This window comes from Aspergillus tanneri (assembly GCF_003426965.1).
Source record: "Aspergillus tanneri strain NIH1004 chromosome Unknown AapTan_2_pilon_pilon_pilon, whole genome shotgun sequence".
Taxonomy (NCBI): domain Eukaryota; kingdom Fungi; phylum Ascomycota; class Eurotiomycetes; order Eurotiales; family Aspergillaceae; genus Aspergillus; species Aspergillus tanneri.
The window spans coordinates 2966716-2979784 of NW_022984629.1; the positions used below are offsets into that span (position 1 = coordinate 2966716).

The 13069-nt window shown below is 47.4% G+C and overlaps 4 protein-coding genes and 3 non-coding genes across 7 annotated transcripts; 4 read left to right on the top strand and 3 right to left on the bottom strand.

Moving 5' to 3' along the window:
* Positions 1 to 3938: 3938 nt before the first annotated feature.
* Positions 3939 to 4901, bottom strand: ATNIH1004_000965 (HAD family hydrolase; the record flags this gene model as incomplete). The annotated part of the gene is made up of 4 exons (XM_033565668.1): positions 3939 to 4420; positions 4527 to 4636; positions 4711 to 4732; positions 4802 to 4901. The coding sequence occupies 4 exons, from the start codon at positions 4899 to 4901 to the stop codon at positions 3939 to 3941; spliced, it is 714 nt and encodes a 237-aa protein (XP_033431425.1).
* Positions 4902 to 5235: 334 nt separating this feature from the next.
* Positions 5236 to 7017, top strand: ATNIH1004_000966 (putative GTP binding protein; the record flags this gene model as incomplete). The annotated part of the gene is made up of 3 exons (XM_033565669.1): positions 5236 to 5248; positions 5318 to 5412; positions 5494 to 7017. 3 exons carry the CDS (start codon positions 5236 to 5238, stop codon positions 7015 to 7017), a joined length of 1632 nt encoding a protein of 543 aa, XP_033431426.1.
* A 509-nt stretch (positions 7018 to 7526) lies between these two features.
* ATNIH1004_000967 lies at positions 7527 to 7638 on the bottom strand. Its single transcript has one exon. It is a non-coding gene; the product is annotated as a tRNA-Leu (tRNA).
* Positions 7639 to 8333: 695 nt separating this feature from the next.
* ATNIH1004_000968 (uncharacterized protein) lies at positions 8334 to 8966 on the top strand (the record flags this gene model as incomplete). The annotated part of the gene is made up of 3 exons (XM_033565670.1): positions 8334 to 8418; positions 8529 to 8858; positions 8908 to 8966. The coding sequence occupies 3 exons, from the start codon at positions 8334 to 8336 to the stop codon at positions 8964 to 8966; spliced, it is 474 nt and encodes a 157-aa protein (XP_033431427.1).
* An 877-nt stretch (positions 8967 to 9843) lies between these two features.
* ATNIH1004_000969 lies at positions 9844 to 9955 on the bottom strand. Its single transcript has one exon. It is a non-coding gene; the product is annotated as a tRNA-Leu (tRNA).
* Positions 9956 to 11280: 1325 nt separating this feature from the next.
* Positions 11281 to 11392, top strand: ATNIH1004_000970. The gene has a single exon. It is a non-coding gene; the product is annotated as a tRNA-Leu (tRNA).
* A 386-nt stretch (positions 11393 to 11778) lies between these two features.
* Positions 11779 to 12758, top strand: cbfA (putative CBF/NF-Y family transcription factor; the record flags this gene model as incomplete). Its single annotated transcript, XM_033565671.1, has 3 exons — positions 11779 to 11958; positions 12027 to 12160; positions 12215 to 12758. 3 exons carry the CDS (start codon positions 11779 to 11781, stop codon positions 12756 to 12758), a joined length of 858 nt encoding a protein of 285 aa, XP_033431428.1.
* Positions 12759 to 13069: the final 311 nt, after the last annotated feature.

Genomic DNA, 13069 nt, shown 5'->3' on the forward strand with positions numbered 1-13069 from the left:
ACAGGTACTACTTACATACAATAAGTACATACATACATGGTAGGTACTGTATGTATGACGGAATAGGTGCAACGGCTAACCTATCTAGGCAAGTCAGTTTCCGGCGCTGATACATCCCAGCACGGATCTCCCAGGATCTATCATGTTTTTCCCGCAATCGCCCCAGAACCTGACGAGTCCCTGTAGGAAATCATCGCTTCTTTCCTTGGGCTCGAAGACCCCGAGAAGAAGGTCGGAAAAATATATTAAATTAAATATTATTATTATTACTATTATTTTAAAAAAAATAAAATAAAAATAATTCTCTTACACAGGGCGGCAGAAGCGTGGCAGCACCAGCCAGACCCCCTAAAATCAATAGTCGACAGATCCTGTCGATCAGACACAAGGATCTGTCGATTGTTCGAACACTTTCGCTCTTTCCCTATTCTTCGACTCCCATGGTTGAGGCTGTTCTGCTCGAGTTTGGAGCATGGCCGGTTCCTTCCAGTTCCACTATGTCAACTTCCAGATTCCGTCACTTAATTACTTAAGAAGGCGCGAATCAGGATGCAGCCAGAAGCGCCTACACCAAGTCACGAGGTTACGCAACAGCGGTTCCCAATCCATTCCCATGCAGATGGAGAGAGCCAGGCCATGTTAGGGGGTGGAGATCTTGCCGGGATTATCATATGGTCTTTTGCGCTGCTCCTAGCAACCAGTATGACATACGATGATGTAGTTACCATGGATCAATCCATGATACTTTCCGCAATGATATATGCATGCACACGCGAATTTCGATATCTCCTCCAGGAAGTCACTACATACTCGAATGATTTGCTGATTGGCAGCCCAACGTTCATGAGGGGATCCGGGTGCAGCACAACAGGTTCCGACATTTTGGAACGATCTCCCTAACCCTCTCACAATCTTCCAGTTTCGCTTGTTTCATAGCGGTATGGAGGTGTTATTGGCGGATCCAGGAGAAAGAGAGGCCAATTACATGAAGCCTCCAACATGCTATCTTAGCTCCTGCGAACCTACCGATCTTACTCCGAGTGCTTCGTAAAAACTATCCCGGTACTGTGCAGTCCTATAGAAGAACATTAGAGAGTACAAGAGAGGATCTCACTGGGTGTCGTATATTCCATTTTAGCGGAGGATAGTTACCCCCGATCTTCCAGCATGGCTCGTGACTCGTCACCTGGAAGATGTTCGCCGAACGAAGGAACCCTTGATTCACGTGTTTGATATGCAGGACTTAATATGACCATCTGGCGCGTTGTTCGGAGACATGATTGGTAGGGTATTACAACTTCACACTTCACATCCATCACAACACAAAAAAAAATGTCTAAGGAGTATTGTCATCATCACTCTCATTTTTCACCCCCTCCTTTTTCCTTTCTCTTCCCCTGTGATAGTCCAGCCCGCACGGATCTCTGCTAGGTGGTTTCGAGCGGTCTTTTCACATGCTGTTGTCGCCCAATAGACGGCGATCTCAAATATTGGACCTATGACAACAAAAATCGCCGAGGATCCCGACACACCGATGCGGTTATCCACCTGTTCGTCTGTCACTTTGTCACTGTCTGCTACTCCTGGAACAGAGACAGAACACCCCCTGAAACGCTACTTGAGGTTTGACGGGGATGATCACTAATGGCATCGTATCCCTGTTCCGGGCCTAAGCCCTCCGGGATAAGGTTGACTTGGCACACTGGAAGATCCTCTGCGACTGACTGCCTTTAAGCACACCCTGCTTTACAGGGCATCTCCATCCTTCCATCCCCTTGGGACTATGATTTGTTCCCGAACCCTTCGATCGCTGTCAATCGTTCCGTAGCTTCCAATACGTCAATCACCATAGTCTGCAGGACTCCCCCATGATGTAACGAACTGACGATCATTGCTCATATTCTCCGTATGAGATGGAGGCACTTAGAAATATCAGGGACAACGGGTATCGTCCAATCCAACGACCTACCTTCTCCTGGGTTATTTACTGTACTGTAATGCGTAACAATTCAGCACTGAGTTCAACGCCACACTTCACGTCCCAAATAGGCAGGCACCCACTGACTACTCCGTAATGAGGATCATGGCGGTGCTGTCGTTCAGCCACATCTACTCCGTACATTTCAGTTTCCTGAGAAATCGAGATCCTCCGGGATTGAATGCAGGGCCATCCATCATAGTTCCAGTTGGATCCTCTTCCTTCCTTCCATTCCGTTTGGTGTGTGCACGGATGGACCAAGGGATGATGGGTGCTCAGAATTTGTCATGCCACGACAATAGCGCCGATGTAAAGGGTCGAATAAAATCAATTCTCGGGCCCCAAGGCTGACGCCACCTGGGTCGACTTATGAGGATTCTTCCGCTGGTTTGTGCCACGGTGCTCAACGCTCAATGCGAATACGGGCCGTTTTCCAACCAACATTTGCCATGTTTCCCGCTTGGACTGTGTGATTAGACATACTGGTGGTGCCAGACCGGGGCCTGTCTGCCTACGCATTGTCCGAGATTCTTAGGGTGAAAACGCACATCGACACATTCACTTCTCTATCCATGCTGCCCCTTCGACTGGCCTAGGTATTGGGTTTCCCAAATGGGCCTGCATCAATGATAAAAACCTTGTACTTGCCGTTCGAATCGTCCAGAAACCCTCCATAAATACGGAGTATAGCGGAACACAAAGAAAAACATCCAACAGGTCATAAAAAAAAAAAAAAAAAAAAAAAAAAAAAGGTAGCCACGCCTTCGAATTCACACCATCCCTTGCATGCGACGTCAGAGACTGCCCTGAGGCCAGACAGAGCCAGCTATACCAGCGTGTCTCTGACGAGTTCGGCGAGATTACCCCGACGCGATGCAGCAGAGATCATGTCGATCCAGCCGCGTCGGGATCTCCTGCTGGAGCTTTAGTCGACACATCCGTTTTCCAGAACCCGATCGCCCCCTTCGGTCAACGAGGTGATAGCCATTGGGCTAAAGGAATCTTCGCGTGCTCCGAACGGCGGCGCCCTGAGGCTGGACAATGTAGCACAATTCGTTTGTCTGGGTTGCTAGAGATGCGGAAAGCATGGCCCTATCGATCCAAACACAATTGCCACCTTAGTCTTCAAGCTGCATGCCGCAGACACATGCCTGCATGCAACCAACCTGTTTCTTTCTCTTTGTCACCCCCTTCTCCCTCGGTTATCGTTACTGTCGGTCGAGGATGCAGGATGCTCTCCGAGTTGTCGGTGAGCCTGCCAGGAGATCTAACACTCCCGCGATTATCTCTAAAGATTAACCGTTCTATGATATGTTGCTCCTGGGATACCGACATTCGTCGGTTTATGAGACTTATCATACAACGAGAAAGCGGTGATCTCCTCGGCTAACGTCTCGGTGTAGAGGCGGCCCACTGGGACTTACGGGCATAGAGAAACTTCAAGCCAGATCTCCATAAGAAGAATGCCCCCCATGTGCATTACCGCATGGGTTTACACCGCCAGCAAGTAAAGTTCAATTATGGATCCTCTTCTTATATCTTGGGTACCGGTGTACTATAATCGGCAATCCCTCTTCTGTACTAGGTGCTACCGACCGTCGTCTAAGCTCGGTGAGCCAGCCCTGTCCACGGTCCTTCATCCATTAGTTCAGTCCCAAGTATGCGCATTACGGTGGCCACGGGTAGCTCGATGAGGATCTTTAAGAACAAATAAATACTAGCCAGTTCTCGCATCCGCTTCCACATTAGCGCCATGCAAGGCACTTCTCCTCGCACACACGGCATACTCCATATACATGTCATATCATCTAAGCAAAGCTTCCACAAGCTCCAGGGACTTGTTATTTTTCTATGAACTGATGGAGCTCCATCTAAGTAACAGAAAGAGGAAATGAGACGTTAAGAACTCCCGTAGTCTATTGGAATCAAAGTTCATAGAAAACATATCCCTAACTTCCATTTATTGATACGCATTCCGAATCTCGAGCTGGATCTGGCCATCGACAACGCCCTTGACAGAGACACTTCTCAGATCCTCCACAATCCAGTCCGCCCCAGCCTCCTGAAGCTGGACCAGCGAGTGGGTAGTGGCTAGCGCAATCACCTTAAACCCGGCTGCTTTGCCAGCGCGAATCCCGGACGGTGCATCTTCCAGAACCACTAGGGACAAGGAATTCTCCAACCCCAATCGCGCACGCCCCAGTAGATAGCATCGTGGATCAGGCTTACCCAGTTCAACATCCTCCGCGACAACGAGGACCTTCGGATGTGTGAGGTTCAGGACCTCCATCCAGCCATCAAGCAATGCGCGCGTGCCCGATGTCACCACGCCCCAGCGTGCCCGGGCATCATCCAGCGCCGAAAGGAGGCACCTCGCACCGGGGATCTCAACAGCATCAGATCCGTATTCTTTAGGAAGTTGGCCCTCAATGTAACTGACATCTAAACACCACAAAATCGTCAGAAATAGCTCATTTACCCCGAGTAGCATCCTATATCAAGATCTTGTGGGAGATGAGATGAGACCACAATCGCATCGACGACCTACATTCCCAATTGGCCTTCTTCGGGTCGTACAGGGCCAATGTGTCAATGCTTCGACGCCCATGCGACGTGGCCAGGATAGTCTCTGGATCAACACCTAATTCCGCTCCGATTCTGAGGAAAACCGTTAGGACCGTAGTGTGTTTCAACCAGCGGGGTGGAGGTTGGTTTCTAAGGGCGGGACGAACTTATGCCAGTGTTTTACAATCGCTATTTAAGGATAACTCATGCTCATTAGCTATTGTTCGTGTCGCTAAATAGAAACAATAAACAACCCACCATTAGTCGAGTCGATGATGGTCCCGTCAAAGTCTGAAAGAAGACCATCGAACGAGATGACCTGCGACGGGGCAGAGAAGGAAGTTTGTGATATAGTCATGGTTGTAGTTGTCTAGTCTAGAAAAAAAAAGAGAGATAATAAAACGCAAAAAAAAAAGAGAGAACAAGCCCAAAAAAGTAAAAGCTTAATTATGTATATGAAAGAACAAATGACAACAACGAACAATTGGTAATCAGACTGAACATTCAACAATGAAGCCATCGCGAAATCCGCCGGGATATCGGAGATCGGTACCACCATTAGTCCGGTTATCTTAGCGCGGATGAAATCTTGGCGGACTCAAGTTTGCACAAAATTGTTCGACGATCTCCGAGTGTTGACTGCCTCGATCATTTTTGGCCATCCCTTTTATTTTCAATTGTGTTTAATCAAGATGGTCAAATTAGGTATGAGTCTACTGATATATATCAGATCTGGGAATATGAGATTGAGCGTTACTGATTGATACCTATCAGGCAAGTTCTCCAAGCGGACTCCGGTCCGACTACGACATAAGATCGAAAAGGCCTCTGCGGCCAAGCAACGGAAACAGAAAAAGCTTGCGAAGAAGGTATTTCTTCTGTCTCCATCTTCTCTTTCCTATGTTGGATGTTGGATTTCTTGGGATGCAAGTCGACTTACATTCTGTCAGGATCCCACATGGCGTTCTAAGCTCAAGAAAGACCCGGGTATCCCGAATCTGTTCCCTCACAAGGACAAGATCCTTCACGAAATCGAAGAAAAGAGACGAATGAAGGCGGAAGAGCAGCAGCGTATTCGTGATGAAGCTCGTGCTCGTCGGGCCGTTCAGAAGGAGCAAGCAGCAGCAGGAGACGTGATACCCAACGCCAACAGTCAGCACGTTGTCGACGTCGATGACGTGTTAGACGAGGATATGAGTGAAGATGGCGGTGACTTGAACCCCATGGCTGCCCTGCTTGCGTCTGCGCGTGCAAGGGCTGCCGAGTACGAGGATGATGACGAGGATGAAGAAGATCATATGGACGAGGATGACGATGATGACATGGATATGGATGAAGATGAGGAAGATGGTGGTGCGGAGTTGGACGATTCGACTGTGCCTCAGCTTGTCTCACAGCCTCATTCGAAAGAGAGCTCTCGACGCCAATTCGACAAGGTGTTCAAGCAGGTTGTCGACGCTGCCGATGTGGTTCTATACGTGCTCGATGCTCGTGACCCCGAGGGTACCCGTTCCAAGGACGTAGAGCGAGAAGTCATGGCCGCATCGTCAGGGTCCAAGCGGTTGATACTTATCCTCAACAAGATCGATCTTGTTCCTCCGCCAGTGCTGAAGGGTTGGTTGATCCACCTGCGAAGATACTTCCCGACGCTACCCCTCAAGGCATCCAACGGCACCGGCAACGCACACAGTTTCGATCACAAGCAATTAACCGTCAAGGGCACGTCGGAGACGCTCTTCCGGGCCCTCAAATCCTACGCTCAAAGCAAGCAATTGAAGCGATCGGTTTCCGTCGGTGTGATCGGCTACCCGAACGTCGGCAAGTCATCAGTCATCAATGCTCTCACGGCCCGACTCAACAAGGGATCGAGCAACGCCTGCCCGACTGGCGCCGAGGCCGGAGTCACCACCAACCTGAGAGAGGTGAAGTTGGACAACAAGCTCAAGCTGATTGATTCGCCGGGTATTGTTTTCCCGAACGCGGGCGAAAAGAGCGGCAACAGGAAGGGCAAGAAGCAAAATGAGCACGCACGTCTCGTCCTGCTTAACGCTATCCCACCGAAGCAGATCGAAGACCCCATCCCCGCCGTGAAACTCCTGCTCCAACGGCTGTCCCACTCAGAGGGACTTCTCTCGAAGGTCCAGCAGCTCTACAACATCCCCGCCCTCCTCTCAACCGATGGGGATCAAACCCATGATTTTCTCATCCACGTTGCCCGCAAGCGCGGTCGTCTAGGCAAAGGCGGCGTGCCGAACATCGAAGCCGCGGCCATGACCGTGATCAACGACTGGAGAGACGGACGCATCCAGGGATGGGTCAATGCTCCTGTGTTGCCAGTGGTGACCACGGTAGAGGCTGCGTCCGGCGCGGAGGTCGGCCCCGGCGTGGACACGAGACAGATTGTCACGGAGTGGGCCAAGGAGTTCAAGATCGAAGGGCTCTGGGGAAATGATGACGAGGAAATGGCGGAATAGTCTGGTTTGATGTCGTTCTTTTTTTTTTTCTGCTGTGGATACCAAAAAGGCGTTGCCTGGTTTCTGTTAGGTAAAATGCTATAGATGATGATAATCGATCACGACTAGATGTAGATTATGGGGCTATACTATGCTGTACATAGCTGCGGATATGGTCAACTGATTGTAGCATTTATCTTGTCCTTGGGTAGCTCTAATGAAGAATTGACTGGCTGCTAAAATCTCGACTTTGTCTATACAAAACACCGCCAACTCTAATATATACATAACTAAGACAGATCCTAACTCGAGGGTATAAAAGCACTAGTTATACAAAATGCCCTCTCCATTGCTAAGACACTATCTACATTACAAGCTAAACAAAACATAAGATCATCAATGAGCAAGACAGAGACACCAGTCCAACATCACCCCTCTCCAATTCAATTCGAGGGAGCGAAAAAGTGAGAGGAAAGTAAGTCAGCGCATAGTATATATACAAACATATACACAAGAACTAAGCAAAAATATGACAAGAGTGGGATTCGAACCCACGCCATCTTACGATGAGTAGGAAACTCATTGAGTTATCCGTTAAGGTGAACCTTAACCTACCGCCTTGGACCGCTCGGCCATCTTGCCTTGATGAGGAAGGTATGTTGAAAAGTGCTACATGATGCTGGGAACATTTTCAGCGAGTACCATCTTATCCTATTTCCATGTCCATATCCTACAAATTTGTGTATACTGTTTCGTTATTCTTGGGTATGACCAGCATTATTGGCTGTGGTTCTAGGGGTACATTTATCTCTGCTTAGATGGGTATCAACTAACTAGAATCAGCATATAGAAAGCCCTTTAGAAGCTTGAATCAGACTGCGTATATTCCTACTCATACAACAGCAAGTACGAACGACCACGGGGTGTGGAAACAGGTTTCCCGTCCCCTCAGTTGTACTTAAGCCACTTGTTAAATGCGGAGGGAGAGGGGTCCAGAGAAGAGATTGCGAGTGGCCCCAGCCAGAGAATTGTCTGGACTCAGGCGTATCCAGAAATTAAAGAAATCGTCTCCAACTCCTTAGGCACCTGTTGGCCAACCGAGAACTGGGTATTCGCGTCCACTCTGCGCGGAAGAATAGGAATCGGGTCAAAAATCAACGATACCGGAAGCATGAGCGGTACACCGGTCACGCTTATTTGTCCGGGACCCGAATAGCTGATGGAAATTATGCTGGACGCACTGCGACTGAGCGACTGATACACAGACGCCGCTGTCCGCTGCCTGCGGTGATGTTTTTGTCATTGAGGCTCACGAGCACTAGCAGGACAATTCGAGTATGGCCATTTGCGGTCTCGGGCCAGATTCTAGCGTCGTTTCGCAGCTGATTATGCGACCCGGTGACCCCGATTTCAACACCATAGGTTGATATCGATAAAATTCCACTGCACTCAAAAGGGCACTGGCCCTAGATAGGCTAGTTAATTCTTCTGATGTCCTGACAATGGATAATCGGCAAGCGCGGCCCATTTAGATCCAGCTTTCATCCAGCTCTTTAGACGATTCGCCGGTCATATATTGTCTCTCCCCATCCGTAGCCATCGGCGAGTATTGGGGGATCCCAAGCGCAAGGTATTGACCCCTCACGACGTCATACACCATTCTACTCATTGTCTCATGTGGTATTCCTTTGAGCTCGATGATAAGGTAATCACGGCCCTTGAAGTGCGTAACTCTGGGCAAGGCAAGGATCGTTCAAACTCGCGCCGACGGTTGAATCCCACGAAAGTCCCAGAAATCGCATGGTATTCAACACCTTCACCCTCTTCGAAGGCCCTGCATTTGATGTCGATCTATTTCGCAGGTGAGTTGATTGTAGTGAGCCTGAATGTGTTTCCTTGCTGACCCGATAGCTATGGGGAGTAATTTCGCTCCCTTCCCAGGTCATTCGGCCGGCTCTGACTTCTCATAGTCCGAATGTGGTGTCAAAAAAAAATTCCACTGCACTAAGGGTACTTGCCCTAGGCTCAATAATTCTTGTAGTATTCTGACAGTCTCCATCCTACGATTTATGTAAGCAAGGATGGATGAAGTAGTTGTGATGCTGCGTGTTGGTAAAGAACATTCGACTACTAAAACGTGGACTCTTGGTGAACCGTAATAGTAATTCATGGAAGCCAGGGGTTTCAACAAAGCATCTGCTATGGTTCGTCCATGTATACGAATACTTGGATACTTACTATGATACTTACTAGCAAGCCTTCAAAGGCTTGTTAAAGTTGAGGAAGAAACGAAGGCCACAAGGAGATATATTTAAGCCCGGGTTGATTAGAAGAAGGGAAACCGGCCGTGGAAGCTATTATGAAGGGGAAAAGCCACGGGATAAACTGCTTCAGTGACTGAACTGACATCTCGGCCATTCTCTAGTTCAGGCTGAACTTTGGACTAGTTGTGTGGACTTTATTTGTCTAAGATGGTAGTAAGTGATATGAGTGATATTCACGAGATCTTTATAGGGGGTTGCCCAGCACTTCTAACTAGGTATGCTGTGTGCAAACTAAGCAGCAGAGAATCATCCACGGGTAGCTATCTTCGTGGTTAAATTATGTCTTGGACATAATATTTAGTCTCTTGGTCAGACAATTGTAATATCAAAGAATTATTTGCTGCGAGTTTGCGGGTATGCAAAAAATGGTAATTCCATATCATAGAGCAAGTCATTTCCCAAATAATATTTTTACACGCACGTGCTAAATAAAGGTAGAAACATATCCTGTAAGGTCCCGTGGGAGAGGGGGTGTTAAAAGTAGTAAATAACATCCACGGCTTACAAAAACAGCCAAAAAGAATGACAAGAGTGGGATTCGAACCCACGCCATCTTACGATGAGTAGGAAACTCGTGGAGTTATCCGTTAAGGTGAACCTTAACCTACCGCCTTGGACCGCTCGGCCATCTTGCCAGTGATTGAAAAACTCTTTAAATTTATGCTAATTCAAGTAGACCAAAGATTGATACCTAGGACGGACATTTGGTTATAATGTAGGTGCTGGGCACTGTAGCCGATAAGAAACTGGTCAGCCAGGTATAGATTCTAAGAACCACTATTGACGAGGCATATAATCTACTTTTAGCAGACATCGCACTCAGAAGGGCATAAGTGCGACGTATAGGATAGCGAACTATTTTGTTGCTGGAGAAACTCATGTAGGCTGGCTTTAGATTGTAATATCTCTACCAAATTTCATCGTATGCACATGCCCAAGCTAGATACATAAACAGTGTCAATTCACAGTCAACAATATTAGTAAAGGTCACCCAAGAGTTATACTAGGGCGGTTGTAGGCAATCCACCTTTCGTAGCACTGTATAAAAATGACATAGCTTAGATACAGCATGTAGACCGTGGAAATAGTTAATGCTTAGACCCGCCAGAGTAGCATATAGGATGAAATCTCTGTTTAACATACCTAGGAACTGGAAATAAAAAATACTGGTATTCACCAGTTAACTTACAAACATGCACAATACATACCTCATATGGTTAATCACAGAGCAGTCTTCTCTACATTCTCCTCCGCTCCTGAAACCACACAGATAGCTATATCCAGCCCACAATTGCAAGTCCATAGTTGCCAGGATGGCATTTTTGATTTTTGCAAGACTAACCCCGTGCTAGCCATGTGTTCTCCCAGATAGGATGGATCCTGAAGCCACAGAGCAACAGTGAAATTGGCGCTACCAATTCTGATCTAACTAGACACAAAAGAGCATGGGAATATGGGGCCTGAAAGATATCTCCCTTAAGTAGACAAGTCTCAAAAGAGGATCGTGCCTGGCTATAATACTGTATGCTTATAATATCCTCTCATATCTCCCTTTCCTGGGGACCATACAATGATATCATACCACAAGAATCGAATAAACTCTGCAAGATACATTGCACTACCGAATATCACCGGACCCGAAGAGCGTATATTTTGATATCAGTAAATCGACACTATAAGCAAGCTGTCTTACAAGACCGAGGCGCAGCCCATCCAAGACAACTTCCAAATTTATATACCCTTTCACATATGAACAAGGTCTATGAGAGAACTAAAACACTTAAACACTATAATATCTCCTTAGACCTGCACAATTACCTCAAGAAATGCATCACAAAACAGAATTAGAAATAAATCCATCTAGGGCAATAGACAGGTTGACGGAAATATGAAGTACAATAAATAAACTCGTTTGTCCTGGGTCTTGTTGATAAAAACTGGTTAGCGTTTCAAATCAACCGGCAAGATGGCCGAGCGGTCCAAGGCGGTAGGTTAAGGTTCACCTTAACGGATAACTCAATGAGTTTCCTACTCATCGTAAGATGGCGTGGGTTCGAATCCCACTCTTGTCAATTTTTTCGTACTTGAATCTATATGTCTGTCTGTTTTTTAGGTAGAGTAAATAACATTATCTTGCTGTTGCCATAGTTATTTATAAATAGCTGTAGTTATCCTTAAAGCATTGTTTGGTTATAATTGATTGGGTCCTACCAGAAGGATGGAAGCTTACCATCATAGCCACCAAATAGGTAAAGCACGCACCATCGCGTCGCGTTCAGTTCTCATCCACTTGAATTTTCGCTTTCATTCGATCAATCAGTCCACGAATCCAAAGCCGTCCGTCTTATCCTCACTTCATTAATTTAACTAATTAATTCAATTAAATAATACCATTGTCTGATTAAATAATTATCTTTTCTTACGAGTCGATATCCCAATCCATACATAGGGCGCCAACATGCCGCGGAAATCTGCCTCTACTGCAGCTGAACAAGATCCGTCGCCTCAGGTGCAGGTACAGGCTCCGGCTCAGACAGAGATGCAGTCGCAGTCGCAGTCGCAGTCACAGTCTCAGTCGCAAAATATCCAAGCAACAGAGCAGCAGCTGAAAGCTCGTGCGGAGGGTGTGAGCATCGAGGTAGCATCCTTACCACCTCCTACATTTGTATATAATATACCAATGGAATAACCTAACAATAAATATAGGACTATCTCCTCCCCCGCTCTCTCACCCTCCGGCTAGCGAAATCCGTCCTCCCCCCGAACACATCGATACAGAAAGACGCGGTGCTGGCGATTCAAAAGGCTGCGACGGTATTTGTGTCGTATTTATCGTCTCAGTATTCTCCCCTCTTTTATTTCTCTGTTATAGGTTGAAGATACTAATTGAACAGTGCTAACGAAGCAACCCTTAAACGAACCGTCGCGCCGTCAGATGTTCTGGATGCGCTTTCCGAGTTGGAAATGGAGGGTTTTCGGCCGCGATTGGAGAAGGAGTTGGATGTGTTCATGGAGTTGAAGGCCGGGAAGAGGAGGGGGAAGAAAGATGCCTCTGGGACTGGGACTGGGACTGGGACTGGAGATGGGGTAGAGGGGAAGAGGGAGGAGCAGGGACGCGTTGTGAAGAGGGTCAAAACTGGTGGTGAGACGGAAAGTGTCCCGGCGGATGGAGATGATGGGGACGAGACGCAGGATGAGCCACTGGAGGAAGGAGAGAAGGTGGATGAGAATGAGACGGAGGTAGAAGAGGAGGAGGACGATGAGGAAGGGGATGAAGAGGACGAGGATGGTGAGGAGGATGGTGATCGCGTAGAGGATTTGGATCGTGACGACAGGGTGAAACGTACGATGGATCCGGATGCCGCGGGCGATGAAACAGAAAGTGATGATGACGCTGGACCGGGATCGCAGTTGAGAGGGGATTTGGGTCTATCTTAACTGAGGCATATGGTTCAGTTTATAGAGTTGTATGAATTGACGATCCTGAGCACTTATTATGCACTTATTATGTGGACATATACAAGTCATTCGTGGAATTAAATGTAGAGTAAATGTAGTATTGATTAACATGGCTTTAGTGTATGCCTATCCCATAACAAAACGCCACCCTAACGCCAACCATGCAATGCATCCACAGTCATGGTTCCATCATACATGTACAAGTCCCGATGGGATGCTCCCGGCAATTCCTCGACAGCATAAAGCCCTGGTAACAACATTGTGGGCAAAGTGGACCATCCATGCCTCCA